Here is a 24,842-nt window from a genome sequence, read left to right as displayed (position 1 = left end):
TTAAAATTTTTTAACAAAAAAGGCCCCTTGGCCCAATTTTTTTTTTTTTTTTTTTTTTTTTTTTTTTTTTAGAAAATATCAACTAAAATAAATTTTATTATTAAAGAGCTGACAGGCTGTTGCAAAAACACAAAATCTTACCAGGTGGTTTAGTTCAAACATCTTATGACACTTGAAATAAAACTTTTCAGCTTTTAGGAGCTTGGTTTAAGTAAATAATGTCAAGTTTCCCTTGTAGATTATTTCACTAATAATAAAACATTTTTCCATGCTGTAAGTGAAATTATCTCCCAGTGGAGCCAGAACTTTTTTTTTTTGTTAGTACACTTGAAATAAATACATAAACACAAAAACTAGACCAAAAATACTTTGCAAGATTTTGTGTTTTTGCAACGTGTTAAAATCTATGTGATTTAATGTAAAAAAAATAAAATAAAATAAATGTTGCTGGCACTTTTTACTATCAATGTTGTGGAAATTCAGTGCAGTTATTCCATGAAAAAAAAACAGCTAAAACCCGGATTTGTTTTTGCATCTGTGTTTACAAACACCGTGCAAGCCGCAAGTCGCAGTTCTGCAGGGATTTCTGACCTGACCTTTGACCTTTGCCTCGTGCAGGAGGTCCTGGAGTCGTGCCAGACGCGTGTCTCTAAGCTGGAGCTGCAGCAGCAGCAGCAGCAGCAGACGGTGCAGCTGGAGAACACCGACGCCAAGGTGCTGCTGGGCCGCCTCATCAACATCATGCTGGCCATCGCCACCGTCCTGCTGGTCTGCGTTTCCACGGCGGCCAAGTTCACCGCGCCGCTGCTGCGCAGCCGGCTGCACATGGCCTTCACCTGCGTGGGCGTGTCCCTGCTGGTGATGCTGTGGAAGAACTGGGATCAGGTGGAGTTCACGCTGGACCGGATCATCCTCCCGCGCTGACCCGGACCGGCCAGGGCGCCGGAAATGTAGCCAACACCTTCACCCGTCCGAACCGAGAGCCTCGCCCCCCCCCAAAACCCCCTGACCTCCTCCGAACGCATCAGGAGACGAAGTCGTTTTGTTTCGGAATCTGAGCCGGGCTCGAGTCGGGCAGTAGAGGCACGCGTCGCAGCTGCACCTCTCACCTCTGACCAAACGCAGCGCGGCGGAGAGCGCCTCCTACTGTGTCATTTTTACGATTTGGTGCGACCATTCTTGTTTTGTTTTGTTTTGTTTTGTTTTGTTTGTATCCGAGACGCACGCTGTTTGGACCCTTCGTCTCGTGTGTCTCTGCTGGGTTTCATAAAGGAACAATCTGAGAAATATCCGTCTTTGTTCCTGAGTGAAATAAACCAGAAATCAGGTTTCAAGTCAGGTTTGCTGATAAACCGCAGTTCCTTTCACAAATCCAGGAGGAAAAACTTTCCCCAGAGACACTAAAGCATGCCTAATAAAATAATTTATACAGAAACACGTAGACGTGTCACTTTAAGTGTTTCAACTATGATTAGGACGTGTCCCTAAAACCATCCTGTAAGGTTTTTATAAGCACATTTACGAGCGCACGAGGGTCATATCAGCAGTTTTTCAGCCTATTTTTCCTCATCTGCTGACTTTTAGTTTCACTTTGAACCAGCAAAGAAACACAAAAACTCCCAGTAAAATAAACTGGTTTATTCCCAGCACAGCTTCTGAACTGCCTCTTGTCTTGTTAACTTAATGTGTGTTTTTTTAAAAAAGTTGTTTTAATGTATGTAAATGTTTTCATTTGACACTGGCTCCTTAAAGCTGCAGTTCTGCTCCCACGTTTACGGTCATCATGTTCTTTTTAGAATTGAATTGTACAAAAAAAACAACAAAAACAAACATGTATGTAAACTTCTGAGCAGAACTAGACTCCAGGAGAAAATGCTAACTTGTGCAAACATGTACTGTGAGGACGGAGGCAGCGTCTGCAAACTTTAATGTGACTCATCAAAATGCCTTTTTGTGGACTGACCTGAATAAAATGAACTTTGACATGAAGCCTTTTGATGCTGTGCTGCATTCAAGTCCAGTGGGAATCCAACTGGGACAAAACGTTTTAATGTTTTCAAGCTGCTGTTAACCTTTTGATCTTGATTTATTTCCTTAAAATACGACTGTCCAAACTGGTTTCTTTCTCGTTTAAAGTGGTTGGATTTCTTTTTTTCCCCACGGGACCTGAAAGCAGCATCACAAACTGAACAGAGGGAACTGAATCTTGTAGCTCAGGTTTTCCCTGAATCGTTTGACGATGAAGACGGTGAAATGGGACTGATGCCTTTCCAATGCAGCTTCTTCATTCTATTCTGAGTCTTTTTATGTTTAATGTCCATTTAAAAACAACAGGCATGAAGACTCCATTACATTCTGTCTGAATGTTTTTCAAAATTTGCTCAAACACTACTTTCAGCAGAAGAAACACTCTCTCACTTCTTTGTGTGCTTAGGTCATAGTTGTGTGTTCCATAAGATTATTCTTATTTTTTTCACAGAAGGAAATAAATCTTTGTTTTTCTATCATATTGGGTGTGTTTATTTCTCACCATTTCTGCTTTCATCACAGGAAAATTATCAAAAAGACAAAAAAATTAGTTTGACAGCAGCTCTGCATTACGGTTCTGTCCAGAATTTATCTGGAAATATGGAAAAAATATTTGTATTCCAGGATTTTAATCCATATCCAGTTATCTAAATGCTATGTTCATCTATCCTTACATAATTTTGTGCATCTCTCCATCTCTTTTCCTACTTAATCAGTTTGTCCCTCAAAAGCTTCAGTTTAATTGATTTTTGACACAAATTCTTCAGGTTTATACAAATAATAAAATAAAACTGAACTAAATCATCTATTGTTGAGAATAGTTCAGTAATTGAAGTTTGACCTGCAGTGACATTTAGTGGTCATTAAGGAGCACTACAATTTCAAAATCATTGAAATTATGAACAAGCTGATATGTCCGAAGTGTTTTATTGTATTTTATTGAAATAATTCAGTAAAAAGACGTTCACTGAATTGTTAGTGATCTTATAATCGATCTTAACCCACACTTATTAGATACTTTATTTACTGCTCTTTAAATTAAGGGTTGTAAATGTGAGAAGAATAATTTTTAATCAACATTTGAAGTCAGTTTTGCTAATATTGTGTTATTGTTACCCACGATGCTTAATCTTACAGGACCCGCATAGTGTTTAATGTTCCTTTGGGATAAATAAAATATTATTAAATCAAATTTTCTTTGCAAAAATACAATATCAAAAACTGAAAAATATATTACCTGAGTATTTTTATGTTTAAATATTTATGTAACCTAAAACTACCTGAAAATTATGTAAATTAAATGTATTTTAAAAGTGATTTCAGGCCTGTACGTAGAGCGTTTCAGTATTTTCAAGTGTAACTGGTCTTCCTCATCGCTAAGTGGCGGTAAGGAGCAGCAAGGAGGACGTTTTGGCGCAAACCGGAAGCAGTTCCTTATCTGTCCAGCCATAGAAAATAAAGTTTAACGCAGTTGCGGTGCTTTAGGAGAGACGTTGTTCATCCAGGATGTTACATTGCTCTTATTTTATGTAAATATACCCTATCTAGCTGCTCGATAATGACATTTGCACGCTTCTTTTAGCTTTAAGGAAGCGTTAATATTAGTTAATATCGCCTGGTGCAGCCATCTTTGGCTGTAAATCGAGTTTTTGTTTATATAAAATTTGCTTGTTTTAATAGTTACTATCTTTTGTGACCATTAAATGGATGAACACAAGGAGAACATTCAAAGAACAGACGTAAATCTGAAAATGTCAGAGGAAAAAGATGAAAAGGTGAGTTTGGCATAAATTAACATGTATCCGATAAATAAAATATTTATTTTAACGACAGTATAACAATTGTGAAGAAAATCCGACGTTTACAAGTTAAAGAAACATGTTTCTCGTAGTCTAAATTTAATTTGAATGTGCTTTAAAAGTCCCAAATCCTAAATAATTTAGCATATTTCATGTTAGTGTACTTTTTTTAAACGTACATAATGTGGATGTGTATTGAACATTAAAAGAACAATATGATCTACTGCTAATTGGACTGATTTTAAAAATGAATCCTAAAAATTATCCAACCCAACTATAAGTTTACTTATATAAGGTTCCATACACAGTCTGGAAAATTCTGGAATTTAATGTCTTTTTAAAATATGGATGAGCTATCATTCTGCCATCTTCATTAATCCGTTTGCTGCAAACGAATAGTGTAAATTTTAGAAAAGTATGTTTATTTTGTCACTAATAAGGAGCAGGAACCTTGAAAATGTGTCTCAAGAAATTAAAATCTGATCAAAAATTTGATTTTATTTCAGTGATTCAAAAAAAGTAAAACCCATATATTCTATAGCAATTCATTACACACTTATTGATGTAGTTAAGTTTTTGTTAATCTTGACTACTAAATCTCATTAAATCACAAAATGGAGAATCTCATGTAGATACAACATTATAAAATACAAATAAAAATGTAGTCTTAACACAGAATTGTTGGACCCAGTTTATCCCCTCAATACTTGGTTGGGGCTCCTCCTTTTGCTTAAATTACTGCATCAGTGCAGCTCACTATGCAGATGATCAGCCTGTTGCTTTCGTAAGGTTGCTCTCCTCTTCTATAAGTCCCTGGTTTCCCAGTGAAATCTCCAATGTTTTACCAGAAAACATCAGATCAAATTCTATTATTTTTTTCTCGCTTTTGTTTCTAAAATTTAAAGTACAAAGAACAGATGGTATTTTCAAAAAGTGGCTTTTATTCAGCCATCCGTTCTGAGTTGCACAACAAAATATTAGTGCCAGACTACAATAATTTGTTTAATTACAAGAAAATAGTGATACTATTAGCAGAATAAAAAGTCTGAAAATTAGGAGGAAAAAGTTTTGTTAGAATTATAAATAGTTTCAAATAGACCATAGTTTCAAATTCTGATAATAGTTTGGTGCTGATGTGTTAAAAGATTTTTTTGTATTTATCGGTAAAACCTATACCAAAGTATAACAAGATTCAGCATTCCTAATTTAATTTTTCTATTTTTCTTGCAGGAGTTCTCATAAAATTGCTACTTTACTTTAATATTATGACCTATTCTTGTAATATTAAGACTTTGTCTTCATATTACTTTGATTTTGTCATACAACTTTATTTTTTGTATTACTAAGACTTTATTCCTGTAATATTATGACTTTATTCTCGTGTTTAAAAAATGAATAATAAAAAGTTGTAACCGAATATTTGGTTATTTGGAATTCAGAGTCGATCTGAATTCAACGTCCAAAAAATAGAAACTGTAAAACAAGATGGCGGCTTATCGTCTGAACTATCGAAACCCAAGAAATGCACCGGTGGGGAAAAAACATTCCAAACATTTAATTAATCGATAAACTTTATTATTCGGCAGTATTCAAGTGTTGTGAATGTACAGGAAGTCATAGTAACCTGTGACCGGAAGTCAGGCTGAGTTGCATTTTCTTCTCCAGACGAAACCCTGCAGCAGAATATGTCCCGATGACGAAACGGCTCCGGAAACGTCTCAGTCCAACAGAGACTTCAGTCACCCTGTTTATAAAGAGATCGCTCTGGCCAACGGTCACATCAACCGCATGTCCAAAGACGAGCTGCGGGTCAAACTGGCGGAGCTGAAGCTCGACACCAGGTGAGTGTTTTCACTTTTCAGCTGTAGAAACCTCGGTGTCCGCTCCTAAAACCCACCATCTGTTTGTGCGTGAAGAGGAGTAAAGGACGTGATGAAGAAGAGGTTGAAGAACCACTACAAGAAGCAGAAGCTGCTGCAATCAGCCGCGGAGGGAGGGCCCACCGATACCTACTACGACTACATCTGCGTGGTGGACTTTGAGGCTACATGCGAGGAGGATAATCCCTCAGACTTCCTGCATGAGATCATCGAGTTCCCCATGGTCCTCATCAACACGCACACCTTACAGATCGTAAGTCCAAACAGTTAGTAGATTTACAGTTAATTGTTGATAAATGGTTTATTAGATTAAAATTAGTTCCAACCGATTAACTAATGGCGTCAGTTAAGACCTTTTTTAATGTAATTTGTCCGCCATCCAGCAGAGGGCGCAGGTGGTCATTCTTAAGTGTAGCCGTTGGTACAGAAACTAAGATGGCGGCGTTTTATCAGAACGGGGAAGAGAAACGGTCCAAACAGAGTCCGATATAGAATGAAAAATACATTTTATGCGGTTCTGTTTTGAAATATAAACACTCGACAACCTCCTTCAGTTGTTCAGTCGACAAGTTTCTTAATTTATCACCTTAATAGAGCTCATTCAGCCAAGCTACACGACGAAGCAACGTCGATTTCTTATTCAAAAATAACTGAAACGAAGGTGAAGCTAATGTGTCAGATAAACTGAGATAACGCTAAGATGTGACACGATGGAAAAAACGTGATGCTAACAACCACGTTTTAATATTCCTAAAGAGCAACAGACAGTTCTACATGAACATCTCTGTTCACTAAGTGTTTCATATATTTTATTCTTGTCATCTATTTTTCTAGCCCGCAACCTAAGATGTTACTGTTTTCATATTTTATAAATGTCTAAAAACGTGCAGAAACTACAATTTTCTGTTCAGTCACCACCACTGGCATGAAATGCTTAAAATAAAACAATGTTGTTTTTTTATTTACTATATTGTGTATTTACTATATTACATATATGGAAAGACTGTCGGCTATCTTGATTCAAGAGAACAGCCATTTATCATACTTTTAGAAGTATTTTTCCTGCGTTATACTTTTTACTTTCACTTGAATAATTTTATCATGAAGTATTGCTACTCCAGCTTCAGTATAATTTTTGTGTACTCTACCCACTCTGGCCTGTCTGTAAGTAATTAGTGGAAGATTAAATGTGATTTCTGTGCAGGTGGACACTTTTCAGGCATATGTGAAACCAGAGGTGAACCCGCAGCTTTCCGACTTCTGCGTCAAGTTAACAGGAATCACACAGGTCCGGGTTGCTTCTTTCACATCTCCTAAATGTCTAAAAGTTGAAGTCAAACCACAACACCTGGTGTTTTGGGCTCTAGGAGACGGTGGACGGAGCAGATCCGTTTCCAGACGTCCTTCACCGAGTCGTGGAATGGCTGCAGGAGAGGGAACTCGGGACAAAATACAAATACGCCATGCTGACCGACGGGTGGGTTTACTTTGCGACCCAGTTTGCTGCTGCAGGGTTTGGCGTTCCTCTCTCTGGTTGCTCTGATGTTTTCGTTTCCTTCTGCAGGGCGTGGGACATGAGCAAGTTCCTCAACATCCAGTGTCGGATCAGCCGGATCCGATATCCTCAGTTTGCAAAGAAATGGATAAATATAAGAAAGTCTTACTGCAACTTCTACAAGGTAGGGCTGGACGATAAATTAATTAATTTATTTATTTATTTACTTACCAATTAGTCAATTTTGGTATTTTTAAGATTTAAGTTTTGGAAAATCTAAATATGAGGACCAGGCTACAATTTTATTTTTATTACAAGAATACAGTCATACAGCAACAAAGTCAAAATAATACAAGAATGATGTCATAATATTAACAGAATAGAGGCATAATTTTGAGAAATCCCAACATGGCAAAAAAAAATTTATTGAATGTTTAGCAAACTTTGTAACTTTTGCAGATACTTAAAACTTAATTTTCGGACAAAGTTATCCATTTAGCTAATATTATGACTATATTCTAGTAATTAAACACATTTTCTGTAGTCTGTCCCTGATGTTTCATTGTACAACTCGGAGGGGATTTAAATTAAAAACAAGTTTTTTTTTTTTTGTTTGTTTGTTTTTTTTTGTCATTTCTTAATTAGAAAAGAAACAAGCGAAAACAAAAAATCTGTGATCTTGTTTTTAAGCAATCTCACTCAGCTCTTCTTTAAGGTTTGTTCAGCTAAATCTAAGCTTTTTCACTTAGAGATGACTTTTGCACGATAGATTTTCGTCTTTCAACATTTTCTGACGTTTGCCACGGTTTTTAAACTCCCGCCCCTCGTTTCCTCCAGGTCCCACGCACGCAGACGAAGCTGAGCACCATGTTGGAAAAGCTCGGCATGAAATACGAAGGCCGGCCTCACTGCGGCCTGGACGACTCGCGCAACATCGCCCGGATAGCCGTCCGCATGCTGCAGGACGGCTGCCAGCTGCGCGTCAACGAGCGCATGCACGCCGGCCAGCTGCTCTCGGTTCCCAGCTCGGCGCCGGTGGAAGGGGCGCCGCCGCCCCGTAAACCCGGCAACAGAGAGTAGAGCCAGAAACTTTAATGAACCAGCCTTAAAAATCTGTCTGCACCCGCATCACTTACAGAAAGAGGAAAGCACTTTAATTTGAGCTTAAAGCTGTAAGGAGAGTTTAATATTTCAGTTTGTGCTGACTTTGCATCGAGGAGTACGGCGATTTATGGTGACGTATTGAAAATAAAATAAAATTACAAGAATAAATTTGTCGGAGAATTAAGTTGGCATATTGTGAAATATTCATACTACGATTTTATTCTCATAATAGTTCAACTTTTTTTTTTTAACTATTATGACTTCATTTTCAAAAAATGACTTTATTCTCTTGTTTTGACTTTTCTCATAATATTAAGATTTTATCCTCAAAATATGATTATTCTTTTGACTTTATCTTTGAAACATGACTATTCCTGTATTATGAATTTAATCTTGAAATATTATAACTATTCTCAAAACACAACTTCTCAAAGTCAGTACTTTGAGAAGTATTATGGCTTCTCAAAGTACTGACTTTATTTTCATTATTTTGACTTTATTCTTGTAATTTCATTTTATTTGTTCTTGGTATGACCCTGGTACTCTGTCGTGGAGGAGGTCTCACTCTGACTCAATATTTTTACAAGTTTGTGAAAATAAATTGATTATTCCTGCAGCATTCTGTATAGCTGATAGCTCTTTATTTTTTGCTTTCTATTTTTAAAGAAGCAAATTAAAATAAAGTTATCAGCAACTGTTCATAAACCACACATCTCACTACTGTCGTGTGCCATCTAAATTCATAACATCACATTTTTCCAGAAAAATGCCCTGCAGACTCATTTGCTCCATAAATATAAGAATTTCACATAAATAATTTAATTTAACCAAATGTCTTGAGCAACTGGTGAAACTTTAAGTATTGTCCTTGTGGGGAATGTGCTTTATGTTGTCATGTTGTGTTAAGATATTTTTTATCTCCGTGCACAATATATTTTAACTGAATACATTTGAAAGGAGGCAATGTTTTTATTTAAAGTTTCATATTTCATCATGAAATTACACAAATGATTAATATGGCTATTTTGACAAATTTACATTAAATTGTTTTCTCAAATCAAAATAATTGAAACATTTAAGGATAAAGAGATAAAAAAAAGTACAGATTTTGGCCCAATCAAACTAACCAATCACAGGAGAGATCGTTTTGTGGCTTTTTTAAACGATTCGTCCTTTCCAGAACAAATCTATCCTCTGATTGGCCGGTTTAACCGGTCACTGGCCAATCAGATTTAAGCTTTAAAATTTAGTTTTAAATCTGCGTTTATAGCCAAACTGGCCAATCAGAAGAGTGTGTGTTTTGTTAAGTATAATTTCCTACCCAGCTAGTTACTAACTAGCTATGTATATCTTAGCTAACCGTACCCGTACGACCAATCTCTCCTCTGACTGATCTGATTGGTCACTGTTCAATCACCTTTAGGCATAAAAAGTGTTCCTAAAACCTAAATATGTATTTTAAGACGCAATCAAACCAACCAATCAGAAGAGAGATTGTTTCGTTCATGTTGGCTCTAAACTTAACAAAAACACCTCTCTTCTGATTGGCCAGTGTGATTGTTGTCGTATCTGAACTTGAATCAGAACTTCAGTTTCAGTCATATTATGGATTTACATATACAGTACTTTGTTGCCAAGGAGTACTAAACTGGAACCGTGAGTGTTATGCATTATTCTAAAAATAAGTTTATTTTCTGTTTTCATCAGCTGTAGTCCATTATATAAATTACCGGAAAGTAACACCTGAAACATAGCAAACTGTGTGAATCGATTTAATTTTTAAAATTGAATTAGTACAATATTGTTTTCCTTTGACATCATGTATTTGAAAGCACAAAAAATTAAAACGTATAGTTCTGTGGAAACCTCTTTTCTGACTGGCCGATTTAATAGGTCACAATTTTATAATTTTATGTTTTACTTTTAGGACCTCACACAGAGGCCTCTACTCAGCTAAACCTTTAAATGGATTTTAAACACTCAAAAGAAACTAGTAGAAATGCTTTTGTGATTTCCTTTATTAAAAAAATGGCTTCTGTAATATTTATAAACAAATATCTGGGCACATGAAGTACATATAAAGTCAAATATATTCTTTATTATGCTTTCAGTGAAAAGGTTACCCGTGTAACCAAATGTGTTTAAAACTCAACACATTTTTAGTTTTGAGGTCATGCTGGCTTATTGTGGTTTAATTATTTCAACACTTTCATGGTTTTTTATGGCAACTTTAAAGGGTGACATGGTTTAAGCTTTCCCTGCTGGTGATGATTTGATCACTGACAGCTGCTGTAAAGCGACACTTTTTGGCTGATCTCATCCAGGATGAGGTGGGCCGTTTGCTCCAGCTCGGCCAGCTCTTCTGCTTTCTCCTCCAGAATCTGCTGGTTGGCCTCGTAGGAGTTCTCCAGCTCTAAAAGAAAAATATAAATGTGTATTTAATAATAAAAAAAAAAATCTTCTTCCTTAATAGATGTTTAGCTTTATTTTATCTATCTCTAGGTTGTTTTTTTAAATATTTTTATTAGCCATGCAAACAATTAACAGACTGACAAATAGTTGTTAATTCATTGTTTCTTAGATTAAAATGAGTTCGCTTCGATTAACTAATAATGTCCGTTAGACCAGTGCTTCTCAATTCCAGTCCTCAGGCCCTCCTGCTCTGCATGTTTTAGATGTGCCTCTATTCCAGAACAGCTGATTCAGATGATTACATGACCATGAAGTACCGCAGAAGCATGTTAATCACCCACAGATTCAATCCCGGTGTTTGGCATAAGGGAAACACCTAAAACATGCAGAGCAGGGGGGCCTGAGGACCGGAATTGAGAAACACGGCGTTAGACCCTCTATTTGTGTTGTAGTTTGTCCGCCATCCAGAAGATGGCGCCATTGGTCATCTTAAGCGGAGTTGTAAACAAAATGGCGGAGGCCACCTCCCTGAACGGGAAACGGAAACGGTTCAAACAGCCGTTTTGGGATGCAAAACGCACTTTATGCGGTTCTGTTTAGAAATATGAACACTAGACAAGTTCCTTAAGTCTCACTTTAATAGAGCCAATTCAGCCGTGCTTTGTAACGGAGCAGCGTCAACTTTAAAAAGAAAAATAAAAATCACTGGGTTGCTCCGAAGCACAGCCAGTAACACAAAGTGTCACCACTGAACGTAGACGAGAGAGGCAAGCAAAGTCTGCGGCCCTGAACGTCTCTGTTCGAGGGTTAAGTCTTCCACATGTTTTATTCTCTTACTTTTTTAATTTATTAATATGAAAAAAAAAACATTTTCTGTTTATTCAGTCAGTATTTAATACAAGTGACGCAAAAAATGTTGAAATATAATCTTTAGTTTTTTTTTAAATTCTGCACACTAAGCAAAATTATCCTTCATGCTGTTTTTTTTAATGGCAGTTGATCAATTAATTGTTAAGATCAATCAGCTTTAGATTAACTCATTAATCATCTTGGATATAAAATCTTCATTGGTTATGATGCTGAGACGGTTCACCTCTGAGTCTCTGCAGCTTGCTGTTGGTCTGTGTGATCAGCTCTCTGGCTTCTCGCTGCAGCTCATCAGCTCTGCTCCTCGCCTGCAGCACTGACTCCCCTTTGCCCTCCAGATGGTCTTCCACCACCTCCAGTTTATCCTTTAGGTCCTCATCAAACTCCTACACAGACAGAGGAGGAAAATTAAAGTCTAAGTCTTTAACATAAATTATCAGCTCCCAGGTTGGTAAAGGTTTGAGACCTTTTGAGCCTCTTCTGCGATCGCTTTGGCCCGTTCGGAGACCCGCTCAGCCGTTTCCACCTTCTGGTTCATCTCCAGGTTGTTCTGCCTCAGCAGGCCCAGCTCATGCTCCAGCTCCAACAGACGACCGGTGGTCTGACTGAGCTTCAGCTCCGATTGTGCCGTCTCTGACTCGACCTGAAACATAAACCCATTTTCAAAGGACTAGAAGTAAAAGGAGACAGGTTGTGGGTGACACAAAACACGTTCATTAGATTTTTTGCACTAAATCGTTCTTAGATAATGAGCATTTTGAGATTAATCTCAGAAACTCTTTAGATAAAACAAGGAAATTTCTGAGCTCCAAAAGTCAGTATTTTTTTTTAAACTTTTGAAACACTGAAATTTCCACATTTTTCAAGAAAATTTCTGAACTTATTTCAAAATTTGAACGTTTTTGTGAGCAAAATTTTCACTTTTCAATCTCAAGTTTTCTATATTTTTCTATAAAATTTCAGAGATCTCAAAATTTGATATTTTCTTGCACATTTCTGACTTTCTGATTTCATGTTTTGTTTTGTTTTTTATTTTAGAAAATTTTGTAAATTAATTACAAAATTTCCAAGTTTTTTGTAAGAAGTCTACTTTTTTTCTATCTACAATGGCCTTGATACAGCGTCATAATTTTAGGCTGTCTTGCCACTTTAAATCCAAATAAGCTGCTGCTGGCCACGCCCCCTAACTCAATGTTCATACTTGCATGTAAAAATGGCTGCAAACAGATACGCAGTTATACAACCGTACATCTTTGAAAAGCCTTAGTAGAGCCTCCTGCACAACCAACAATAATACAGCAAGCGGTTTCTGGATGGAAAGTCAACAACTAAACATTTGTCTTTTCCAGCAGCCTTTATGTGGTGGTAAAACGACTGAGTGCTTTTGTTAAGCTCTTGTTTTTAGAAGCAGTGGTAACTGAAGTGGAAGTACAAAAATGTACAAAATGTAAATGTTCTGTTTTACATTCAATATTGGACGAATTGATTTTTGTAATGACTTTATGCTCTTTATTGGTCAAACTGACAGAGTTGATCAGGTCTGTGGTTTCTTTGGTGTTGTTATTGGCCAGCTGAATGGCGTCCCTGGCGATGTTCTGAGCATGCTCAGTCTTTTCCAGCGCCGCCTTCACTGTGTGCGCCATCTCCGTCATATTTGATGCCTCCTTACTAATGAAAGGGAAAAAAACAAAGTTAGCTCTTAATTCATAAATAGTTTTTCTGTTCCATAACTTTCTTGAATTACCTCTCCCATGTTCTTTAGTAGTAGTTGTCTGCTTTCAAGTTCAGTTTATGCTTCAAGATAGCATATCTGAGCACTCCAAATTAAGTCTTTTTTTTCATTTCTCTATTTCCATTCAAGTGTTTTTAAAATGTGTCCACAGATTTGCCTCCAGTTATTTAAATGTTGTGCTATATAACCGTCATCTGGGCTTTCCCAAATTACCCAAAGGCGTTAAACTTAATATGTATGACTGGAAATAAAGTAGTAAAATAGTTTAAGTAATTCTAACTGAGCTAAATATATCAGATTTTAGTCTGAGTTAATGTCAGATAGAGAAAGAAATAGTTTTTGCATCTTTTATATCATAACATGATTAGAGAACTCTAACTCCATCTCCTGGAAAACCAGTGTCAGTGCACTGAATGGTAACTTCAATAATGAAATAATTTATTAATATTGATACTTTTAAGTTTTGATTTTATGTTAGAGGCAAACTAATGTTAATTTTAAAATGGTTATCCAATAAATGGGACATTATTCATCACTGGCTTAAACTTTTTACCCATTTTTACAACTTTATTGTTCATTCTTTTTAATCCCAAACTGCATTTCTTAACAGTTTCTTCAAATATGTGAGCTCTGGTTAATATTCTCATTTGTTTTCATTTTATTCATCTGAACTGCCTGAATTTTGTCATTTGGTTTGGGTATGTTTGACTGAAAAAACGGGAAAATGTGATCCTAATTAAAATCACTTGTATTTGTAGTATAAATGGGTTTGTCACGCTCTTGTAAAGGTACATATGAAAGTATGATCTTAAAATTGTTTCTTTTGATGCCTAAAGATGGCTGGAAGACAATGAAAAGCAGCCAATTAGAAAGAAAAAACAGAAAACCTTTAAAATATAGCATCAACTCTGTCACTCTGGAAGTGACACTAAGAACGGGACTCTGGAAGTTACCTTGCTGATTTGGCCCGACTCAGGAGAGATTCTGCACTTCGGATGTCGTTGGCGCTCTGACTGAGGATCTCCTCCACGCTGGTCAGACTGCCGACCTTCTCCCTGATCTCATTGGTCAGCTCCTGCAGCTTCTCCGCCGATGTCGGCATCTTCAGAGCCAGCACCTCATTGGCCACCGCCTCGATCACAGAAGCATCTGCCTTCTCATCTGCTCCATCGGAGACAAACCTGCTGTTATTTAGCTCTCTAAACTGCGGTTAGCTGAAGAGATGGTGATAAACGTACTGGTCAAAAGGTCGCGGATCTCTTTGATGAGGTCACGGAGTTGCTTGTTGCTCTGCTCTACTCTCTCTTTGCTGCGATTGGACGAGATCAGCACATCCATCGCCTTCGCTTTGGCCTCATTTGCGCGGATGTTTGCTTCCCAAACCTGACCGTAAAAAAATACCTGGTATCAGCTCTCGGGATCCGATTTAGTTCCTACAGATGTTCTGGCAGGATTTTAATTTTTTTCCAGACTCAAATTTTCAAACTTTTGTAATAAATTCAGCCCAGATTTAAAGCCTAAATTTTATAGTTCCCAGTTGATGGATGATGGATGGATGACCAACAAATGGATGGTTAGATGATGATAACTAACAAATGGATGGATGATTGATAATCAACAAACGGATGATATGATAAATAAAAAGATAGATGGATGGAAGTATTTTTCCCTCCTTTTCCTGCTCAGCTGCATCCTGATTCCCTCCGTTCTCCCTCTCACCATCCTGGACAGCTTGTCCACCTCCTCAATGGCCTGATGGATGTCCTGGTCCAGCTTCTGGGAGGATTTCAGGGCCGTTTGAGACGTTGTGACGAAACCGCTGCATCCCTCCCCTCCACAGTGGGGCGCTCCGTCCTCCCTGACACACCCGAATCCGCCGCAGGTGGAGCAGCTCTCCCCTTCACCTGATCCGCCACACATCTACAAAAACATCCCAATTAGAGGTTGGCGACCAGTTGAGGTTGTGTTGACTTGATTACACCCTCCAGTGTCTCTCACCTTCTCACTAAGTGGGGACAAGTCAAACTTGTCCAACTCTTTGGACAGCTTGTCCAGTTTCTGCGCGTTTCTTTGGTGTTTACGGTCAAACTCCTTCTGACTGCTGCTTAGTTTGTCCTCAGTGGCTTTCCGTAGTGCAGCCGACTGCTCCAGCTTGTTGCCGGGATCACTGGTTGCGGCATTGGAGCGAAGCTCTGCATCTTGGGACTCCATGTGCGCAGCAGAAATTGTGTTCATGGCTCCTACAAACCACAAAGTTGAGGAATCAAATATATTCTTAAAGGAAAAGCTGAACAACAAACCTGGTTCGTTTTCATTTGAAGTCACTGAAACTGAAGTAATTGGAGTATTTTGGATTAACCAACCAAACTTCTTTGAAGGTTATGTTTCCTTGAACAGGTTAGGGTAGTTCTATATGTTACACAAAATATTTTCATTAAATTTTTTTGTGCAAAATCCTTCTTAGATAATGAGATATTAGTCTGCAGAGTTCTGTCTATTTTAGCTCCTTTCAGAATGAGCTGTTTTAGGGCCTCTGTCACTTTAAATCCAAATAAGCTCCTAGCCACGCCCCTCAACTCAACGTTTTACTTGCACCTGAAAATGGCTACAAACAGATTCGTTATTATACAACCGTGCATCTTTGAAAAAGAGAAGTGGAGCCTCCTGCACAACCAAGAATACAGCAAGTGCTTTCCTATTAAGTGAACAACAAAACACACTTTTCCAGTAGCCATTATACAACCCATAGAGCCGGAAAGCCAGCTGACCAAACCTGCTGGAGCGCCGCGTGGGTTGCTAGGTAAATGTGCGATGAATGTGACTCAGCATTGGGAGGTTTTTGAAATTGCTCATTTTCTATTCACCAAAAAACATTAACTTATTGCCAAAAATGGCTGTGCGTGTTTTTTTTTAAACACTTGAACTGTTTTCAGAAGGAGTTGAGACCCAAATGGAAGCACAAAATCATGCAAAAACTTAATTTCTTATAATAGATCCCTTTGAAATCTGTTGAACTTTAGAGTAACTAAGCATGAGGAGATTATGAGGAGGTTTTTCTCTCACCATGGACGTTGGCGTTCTTGATGTTGTGGACTTGCTGTATGAGCATTTGGACGTGTTGCTCCAGCTTGTTGGCCTCCTCGGTCAGTACATCCAAGTTTGTTTCTGTTGCGTTTGCTTCATCGTTGACGCCATTCAGTTTTTCCTGCGTTGCGGTCAGATTCCCGTTGAGGAATGACACCACTCCACTGGGAACACAGTGAGATATTAAAGCAAACTGTAAATCTGATCTCGATGTTTCGACGTTATTACATACGTGATCTGATTTATCAGGTCTTGGACTTTCTCCAGCTTCTCTGAGGCCGTCTTGTTTAGCACGATCTCCCTGACGGCCTTGGCGTTTCTCTCCAGACTGCTGATCAGCTCCTTGTACGGCGCCGCCACTCCAGTGGTCAGCAGCTCGGTAACTTGGGCCTCCAGACGGTGAGTCTGATTGGTCAGCTCGCCTACGACGCTGTCCCAGACGGAGAAGCACTGGTGGCAGGGTTCGCAGAAGGGAAACGTCCCCTTGTAGTCCCTGTCGCATCTGTCACAGCGAGGGCCGGAGAAGCCTTGTAAGCAGGCACATTGCCCTGTGGCTCGATGGCACTGACCACTGGAGATTCCCCAGGGTTCACAGTCGCAAGCTGGTGTCGCAAAGAAATTAAGCATTAAAGGTCAGTTTTTGGATCTATGAAGATATTTTAAGGCCTCTGTTTTAGATACACACATTTAGGACTTTTTAAGGATGCGTAGACACCCTGTACTTTGCAGAATTTACTTTTAGTGTTACTTTCTCTGTCTCTGGTGTGAACCTATTTAAATGTTTCATCTACAACCAGAAATTTTACACTTGAATATCAAAAAGGTCTTGTTAGTCTCCCAAGTTCTGGTCCTCGCACAAAAAAAAAATAAACAGGTTTTCCTTTTCCGTCCTTTGAGACAAAGAATGGTTATGAGTCAGGCAGAAGGAATGCAGAGTTTTTAGCCATCGCTGCACCACTGAAACCTAAAACAAATGTTTCTGCCATGGTCACACAATAAGTTTGTCTTTAGAAACACACATTAGGCTGAAATCTACACATGGTAACTAATGGTATGTATCTGAGACACTGTAAGAGCAGAGGACATCCCTCCCACTCGTTTCTCACACCGTTTCCCATGAAGCAAACGCATTACTGAGTCATGTGCAGATAGGAAGCAGCACACAGCTGGTGGAGCAGCTCAACAGACCCGGATGGGTGCAGCTGGAGAATATTAGGAATCTGCTCCGTGACGAAACAGGGATGCTTGGGAATCTGTGAGGACATCTGGTTCTCATGAGTGTGGTTTCTCCCATATCTATCCCATTTGTGTCCATGTCTTCGCCTTTTTCTGTTTCCAGCTACTGTGCCGCACAGAGTTGGAAAAAAATCCGCAGTTTGAGCAACAAACGCCACAGATTAAACACCTTAAATTACGTTTGGGTTGAGTTGGATTATGGTTGTCGTGATTTGGCTGCAACCAACAATTATTTTAGTTATCGATTTAATCTATAAATTATTTTTGGCGATTAATCGGATACGAAAACTGAAATTCTGCAGATTTCTCATGTAAGCCTTTTTCTTAAAATAAACTATTAGAAATACATTAAAATATGCAAATAAGCAATTCAATTATTTAAAAAAAAAAAAAAATTATTGCTTAACGTGCATTAACAGAATTCCAATGAGAGGGATTTGTAGAAGATGTATTTGTAGCTAAAAACAAACATTCAACATGTGAACAGGGCTGATCTGTTCACTATTTATTGGATTAATCAATTAATAACTGAATAGCAGAAGGTGCTTAATAAGAGATTTTTTTGCAGCGATTATAAGCGGGTGAAGCTAAAACTGACATGGAGTTTTCAGTAGAGTATATTTACAGATAAAGTTTTCTTTATCTTCTATTAAAAATGTATATATTTTTCTATAGTTTTGGCTTAATCACGGCAGTGAATATGTTCTTTGAGTAAATGGTCTTTTTTAGAGTCTCTATACACCAGTTAATGATTAATTGATTTACTAAATCAGTTGATGATTAGCTTAATAAACGATTAATCGTGATTTGGCCCTAGATTTTAGATTCTCTCGAACGTGCAGCAGATGCTTGTGATGAGTGATAACGTCCTACCGTGACATTTGACCTCTGGATTTCCCCAGAACAGCTCTTTGCATTCTCGGCACGTCCTGCCACTGAAACCCGGTTTGCACACACACTGACCCGTAACCTGCAGGAAGGCAACAACACAAATCCAGTCAATTCACATGAATTTTAGCCAAACATTGTGCAGAAAGTGGTCATTTTCAAGGCTTTTTGGTGCAGAGACAATGGAGTTTTGTAGTTTTTTTTTTTGTGCCTCTGAATTAAACGTGTGTTCAGTTGTTCCACTGTGTATTCTGAGACTTCCTTCCTCTGCTGGAGAGAAGCCAGTAAACACAAAGGTTTGTGAGAGAGTAGCGTTTCAGTTTTTTGTGTATACGAAAAAACTGAAATGTGTGTGTTTAATGAAAACAAGGCGAAAGGAAGAGTTCCCTTATATCTGTGGTGAATATGTCAAAGGAGTTACACAAACACAGATCAGAGTGTTTAGTGGACAGATAAGAGGACCCTGCTGCCTTCCCCTGTGTAAAACCCCCGTGTTGGTCTCCATATGGAAAAACTCTGGCAGCAGCAGCTCAGTAGAGCAGCACTTAGGGTTTGAATTAGTTACTGGCTGCTTTGGGGTTTAGTTTGGCTATTTCTTGGTCTTTAAATTCTGGTTTTAGATCCGTATGGCAGACTTATTCACTAGTTGCTTAAATTTTCCTGTGATTTTTCAAAATCTGACAATTTCCACCAATGTTTCAATTTCTGTTTGATCTTATTTATTGTGTTATCTGTTATTATTTAATTTTTTGTACTTTTTAATTTATTTATCTTAGATTATTTTCCAGTTTGGTTTCCAGATCCTTCACTTTGTTCAGGTCCCTCTGGGATAAGCAGTCTCCTCCCTCAGTTTTCCTGCTTTCTGGAAAAACAGGAAGTGAACTATAGCGCAGGGCATTCTGGGTAAATGGAACTAAAACAAATGTACTAGTTTAGCGCTAGCGGACGAAAAAGCTTGTGGTCTTTTACCAAGAGCAAAAGAGAAAAGCTATTGGAAAAATCTGATGCTACTCCTTTTTTGTTTAAGTTTCATGAAGAAGAAAGTTGCGCTCATGTTTTCTTCAGAGGTTTTTGTGTCATTTCCTTCTGTAGTTCTTGGTGCAGCGCCACCACAGGTGAAGAGGGGAATAAGGTTTTCAATTTGTTTGGATCATCTGACACAGTGCAGTGTGAAAGTAAACCACAGCAGCTGAAAATGTAGCAAATGTTGCAATTTTGATTATCAATCAAACTGAATCTACCAGACTTTCAGGCGTGAAAACACCTTAATTGCTCACCTACTTCCTGCTTAGCCCAGTTCTGATCCAACTCACCTCATCATCAGCATACCTGCAATCTAAAATATTTTGCTCATGCGTCTGACTCACCACATCGCAGGAAGACCCGACAGAGTGGACAGGGTCGCAGTCGCAGCGTTCGCAGCCCGTTCCGCTGGCGAGGTTCCACGTATTGGGAGCGCAGCGGTCACAGTTCTGCCCGACCACGTTGGGCAGGCAGGAGCACTGGCCGCTGCGCTGGTCACAGCGGCAGCCGTCAGGGGATGGACAGGCGTAAGATGTCGTCCCCGAAGAGTTGCACATGCACTCTTTTAAAAAGGAGGACAAGGCAGGAGTTGTATTTACTTCTATGAAGTCAGACTTTCTTTGAACCTTTTAAAGTGGTGTTCAGGCTTTCTGGAATTAATTGATCATGCACCCAAACCAGCCTCCAAACGTAACCTGTAAGCCCCAAGAAAAGCTGTAGGTTCTGCAGGGTTGTGCCAAATTTCCAGAGATTTAAATCAACACATTTTAAAGACAAGTACCCTTTAGTTAAAGGGCACCTATTACACTTTCTTTAACAGGTTAGGATAGATGTAAATGTGTTGGAGCTCCGATTGGGGGTTGCTAGGTAACGGGGCTAGGTGGGGGTTGCTAGGTAACGCTGGAATGGCAACTGAACATTGGTGAGGTTTTTGAAACGGCTCATTTTCCAAATACCAAAAACATTAACTTATTGCCAAAAAACAGTCGGGTGGGTTTTTTTAAGCACCTGGGTTGGTTTTAGAAGCAGTAGAAACCCAAATTTAAGTATAAAAATGTGCAAAATGTCCCTTTAATCTTTGAAATGTAACCTGCACACTCAAATATGTAAAATTGTGAAACTATAGGTTTAAAGTTACAGCAGTTTCCCTAAGAATCAAGTCATTCCCTGAAAGTAACATGTAAGTTCAGGGAATGCACCCAGGGTCCTTAGAAGAATAATGACTCCATGTTGGTCACAAAAAGATGATAATTTTCAAATATTTTAGTGTTTAATAAAAAAAATCCAGCAATATTTCAATTAAACACCTCATGTCCATCTTTAATGTTTGTAAAACATTAGCTGTATACACAAAAAATATCTTTTTTTTCCCCCCCTCAAAATTAAAAAAAAAAAAAGTTCAGAAAGTTTGAAGAATGGCTGCTCAGGATCTGTTATCCTAAATCTTCCGGCTCGATGGAAGCAAAGCATAAGCCGAGTTTTTTTCGTGTATCTATACTCACTCCGGCAGCTCTGCTTGGCGGCGTCGCCGTAATATCCCGGTTTGCATTGCTGGCATGAGTGGCCCTGCGTGTGGTAGAGGCATTTCAGACAGGCACCTGTGCGGACGTCGCAGGATCCCGGGTCGTGCATGTCAATGTTGTTGTTACAATCGCAGGGCGTGCAGCGGCCACCGGGAATGAGAGGGTTCCCATAATAACCCGGGGCGCACTCATCACACCTGGTTCCTGGATGACGAAAGAAAACAGAATTTAAAAAGGAAAAAAAACAAAACGGCCAAAAAGGTAAATTACAGGGAGGGAGAAGAGGTGCAACATCTTGAGATCTGTGTGACTTGAAGAAACGATGACAAAACGATGCTTTTGTGCTGCTTGCATAATAACAAATCTGTAAAATGCACCTTTGTAGCCGTGGCTGCACACGCACACCAGCTGATCGGTCAGAAGGTAACAGCTGTCCGCAAACTGCCGACCACTGCGGGGTCCGTCTGGACACATGCAGGGGCGACAGTGGCTCCCTGATCCCAGCTCTGGGTCACCATGGTAACCATTTATACATCTGAAAACGGAGCGAGATTTCACACATTTGTTTGGCAAACTCAAAGTTTCTCATTATTAACAATATGAAGTCTCCAGCACGCTCCAGATGTTTCGGTCTAAACTTGCAGCTCCACTTAACTACGGAGTTCCCCAAGGCTCCATTCTGGGTCCTTGTGTGTTTTGTTGTATATCTTGATTTAGAGGTCTGTTTTTCACTGTTATAATATAAACATGAAACTTGTACACATTATTGCTGCATCCTAAGTGCACAGAGAAGCATCATCACAGATCCTTCCTCCCACCTGCTCTCAGACTCTACAACCATCACTGCTACCAACAAACTGGGTTTTACATTCTTGTTGCTATTTGCACAGTTTTACTCATTTTTGATAAAATTTCCGCAAAATGTAATTTTCACACATTGTAACTAGTCTGTAGTTTTTAATCCACAAATGTGCATTTTTCTACTTTTTTTTTATTATTCTACTCAGTTGCACATTGGAGCCTACCCAGGATTTTTATGTCGTAATGTTGTCCTTACTGTACAGAATATTATCCTTAATTCTTTTTGCGTTTTATGTGTACCTACATGCCTCTGTTGCCTGTCAGTTGGCTGCTGTTGCAACCTGAATTTCCCCGCTGTGGGAAAATATTCTACTATATAATATTCATAATATTCTGACGACAAAAAATCAGACAAATCAAAACTTGTGGCTGGACTGGCTGAATGGCACTCAGCGATGTTTTAGCTGCTGCTGTTGCCCAACAACCACAGCGACTCTGTTTTGTGTTTTTCAAAATCAGAGCCCATTTTTATGTTTACAACTTGCAAAAACTGTATCTTTGGCTACGTGCAAATCAGTTTGTTCCTCATTGCTTTTTCTCTTTTGCAATGCTAAAGCATGCAGTAGCAAATGGAAAATGATTTAACACCGACTCAGCAGTAATGGTCTTCTTCTTGTTGCCATGTTGTACCTCTCACAGTGATGTCCGGTGGTGAAGTCTCTGCACCCCTGACACTCTCCGGTCTGAGGGTGACAGTACTCGCTGTGGCCGTTACACTGGCACGGTCGGCACTGAGGGAACCCCCAAAAACCCGGTAAGCAGTGGGAACACTGGCGTCCCGTGGCTCCCTGCACGCACTCACACTGACCAGTTGATTCGTGACAGAATGGAGTGACGGAGCCCAGCGGGTCGCAGTCACAAGCTGGGGGTTAAATTAAATTACCATTAATGAGGAGAGTCGGGCCGCCGCACAGCAAAGTGAAGCGACTCCTGACACTCACATCTGCAGCCAGCAGGACTGAACAGGAACGTAGCCGGAGCGCAGTGGTCGCAGTTTCTGCCGACCACGTTGGGTCGACATCGACACTGACCGCCGCTGGGATCGCACACGGCACTGAGGGAACCCTGAGGGTCGCAGTGGCAAGCTGGGTGGGAAAAAAAACAGTTACCAATACAAAGATGCATGATTTTCTAAAAGTTTTCATTTGTATTTAGCTCCCTTTATTCTTGTACGCCTAAACTGAGACCTTATGGATCCAATTGTTTCTAGAAGTCATTAACTACCAGATAGATTCCAGCTGTTTGTAGTTTAATCTCAGCGTTTTGTGAAAATCTCAGATGTTTGTCACAACAAGCATCATGAAGATCAAGAAACACAGTGGACAGGTCAGTTAAAGTAATGTTGAGGAAAAGTTTAAAGCAAGGATTGGCTATAATAGAATGCCCCAAGTTTTGAATATCTCAATTCACCATCTATGGAAAAATAAAACGCTGTCCAACGAGCTAAACAGACTGAAGGAGCAGCAGTCAGAGAAGTAGCCAAGAGGAAACACTGTAAGAATTTAATAGATTTCTTTTTAGATTAGTTTTGTTTTGGTAGTTTATGAACTTCTACATCCTGCTTTAAATTTGAGAAAGAGATTAAAAACAGCCTCAAACAAACAAGATATCATCTAAGGGACCAAAAATCAACGGCTTGAGACACAACCTAGCCAGTAACATACTCATTGCTCCTTTGTGCAGCAGAGCGGAGATGCTGAAGATGTAGTCACTGCAGATGTCCGTCATCGGGCTTTTGATGACGCTGCGGCTGCTTTCCAAACATCTGTAGCGCTGAAACGTGTCCCACGCTTCCTCACCCTCCGTCCCTTGGAACATTTCCATCTCTCTGACCCGAGGCATCAACACCAGCTAAAAACAGAGCGGAGGGTTTGTGGGAGTGTTTCAGAGCTTGAGCAATGTCAGATGACTTTATATGGAGCTCTAGGAGGCTTTCAAAGCAAAAAAATGTTTAGAAAAAAAAAAGAAAACATACAGAGTCGACGAGCGTGTGTGGATTCTGGATGTGGCTGACCGAAGAGTACAGCGGGAAAGTCAGACGGATCGTGTAGTTCAGTCCTTTCTCCAAACACACTGGACTCACGAGCAGCACATGCCTGCAACACACACCAGGGTCCGGTTAGTGTGTATCCAGGGTCAGATTTAAGACTTTTTAATTCCATGATGAATGAAATTTAAGACCAAAAAAAAACTATAAAGAGAGGGGATCCTTAGGTTCTTCTGCTGGTTCGTATGTGTGCTGGCAACAAAAGTGAGCCAGTGGTATAAACGGATGTCCTCCAGCCCATTGAGATTAAAAAAATTATTTTGCAAGAGAATCCTGGACATACATTTGCACTTACCCATGATAGATGAGGAAAAAAAAAAAAAAAAAACTAGCTAGCGAGCTAGAAAATTTAAGACCTGTAATTGGTCAACATACACTTTTTTTGAGTGGACACCCTGGTATCATAACACCTGGCAGGATATGCAGCAAATGTTTTACCTGGATCCAGGTGGGAGAGAGATGAACTGCTCGTCTCCGCTCCGGGCGGAGTTGCTGCAGTGAGCGGTGTAGCTCGGCGGGTTGAAGACGGGGCGCTCGACCCGAACGGTCACCTGCTCCCACTGCTGCGGCAGCTGCAAACACAAACACGCAATAATATGTTTACTCCGCGGTCCTTTTCAGACATTCTGAGCTCATAGAGCACTACAGCAAAGCCAGGTTACCATAACAACCATTCCAGATTTGGATTAGCTCTGTTTCGTTCTGATTTGTTGATTTGTAGACTTTTGGTCGGACAATCGTTCCCTCTGGTTTTGGAAGCTGACCAAAACCAGAGTAGTTGATTTCTGGAGCTCAGTTTGGGTCACTCGGTAACGGTTTGGGCTGTGGTTGCTCGGTAACGGGCTGGGCTGTGGTTGCTCGGT

General features: G+C 39.4%; 3 protein-coding genes across 5 annotated transcripts in view; 2 read left to right on the top strand and 1 right to left on the bottom strand.

Moving 5' to 3' along the window:
• The window catches only part of tmcc3 (transmembrane and coiled-coil domain family 3), a 48,575-nt gene extending 46,586 nt beyond the window's left edge, over positions 1-1,989 (top strand). For both annotated transcript variants that reach the window (XM_015046379.1, XM_015046380.1), the window contains exon 5: positions 619-1,989. In XM_015046379.1, the coding sequence (XP_014901865.1) occupies positions 619-924 (306 nt within the window). In that variant the 3' untranslated portion in view covers positions 925-1,989. The remainder of the gene's footprint in view (positions 1-618) is intronic.
• Positions 1,990-3,453: 1,464 nt separating this feature from the next.
• Positions 3,454-9,026, top strand: eri1 (exoribonuclease 1). The gene is made up of 7 exons (XM_015046378.1): positions 3,454-3,803; positions 5,493-5,668; positions 5,744-5,960; positions 6,912-6,995; positions 7,075-7,184; positions 7,272-7,386; positions 8,040-9,026. Exons 1-7 carry the CDS (start codon positions 3,732-3,734, stop codon positions 8,280-8,282), a joined length of 1,017 nt encoding a protein of 338 aa, XP_014901864.1. The 5' UTR covers positions 3,454-3,731; the 3' UTR covers positions 8,283-9,026.
• Positions 9,027-10,528: 1,502 nt separating this feature from the next.
• Positions 10,529-24,842, bottom strand: part of lamb1b (laminin, beta 1b) — a 34,023-nt gene continuing 19,709 nt past the window's right edge. For both annotated transcript variants that reach the window (XM_015046377.1, XM_015046376.1), the window contains 19 exons: positions 24,418-24,551; positions 23,908-24,028; positions 23,597-23,783; positions 22,874-23,017; positions 22,563-22,794; positions 21,449-21,606; positions 21,051-21,275; positions 19,893-20,110; positions 18,511-18,607; positions 16,634-17,003; positions 16,381-16,565; positions 15,316-15,557; positions 15,037-15,237; positions 14,556-14,700; positions 14,271-14,478; positions 13,112-13,253; positions 12,052-12,228; positions 11,812-11,971; positions 10,529-10,719 (listed from right to left, as the gene is read on the bottom strand). In XM_015046377.1, coding sequence (XP_014901863.1) covers positions 10,583-10,719; positions 11,812-11,971; positions 12,052-12,228; positions 13,112-13,253; positions 14,271-14,478; positions 14,556-14,700; positions 15,037-15,237; positions 15,316-15,557; positions 16,381-16,565; positions 16,634-17,003; positions 18,511-18,607; positions 19,893-20,110; positions 21,051-21,275; positions 21,449-21,606; positions 22,563-22,794; positions 22,874-23,017; positions 23,597-23,783; positions 23,908-24,028; positions 24,418-24,551 — 3,483 coding nt within the window. In that variant the 3' untranslated portion in view covers positions 10,529-10,582. The remainder of the gene's footprint in view (positions 10,720-11,811; positions 11,972-12,051; positions 12,229-13,111; positions 13,254-14,270; positions 14,479-14,555; positions 14,701-15,036; positions 15,238-15,315; positions 15,558-16,380; positions 16,566-16,633; positions 17,004-18,510; positions 18,608-19,892; positions 20,111-21,050; positions 21,276-21,448; positions 21,607-22,562; positions 22,795-22,873; positions 23,018-23,596; positions 23,784-23,907; positions 24,029-24,417; positions 24,552-24,842) is intronic.

The sequence above is a fragment of the Poecilia latipinna genome, unplaced genomic scaffold, assembly GCF_001443285.1.
Source record: "Poecilia latipinna isolate Pla-1442-1.1 unplaced genomic scaffold, P_latipinna-1.0 Scaffold777, whole genome shotgun sequence".
NCBI classification, from domain to species: domain Eukaryota; kingdom Metazoa; phylum Chordata; class Actinopteri; order Cyprinodontiformes; family Poeciliidae; genus Poecilia; species Poecilia latipinna.
Note: the sequence above shows the minus strand (reverse complement) of the source record. Positions and strands in the feature narration are given on the sequence as shown.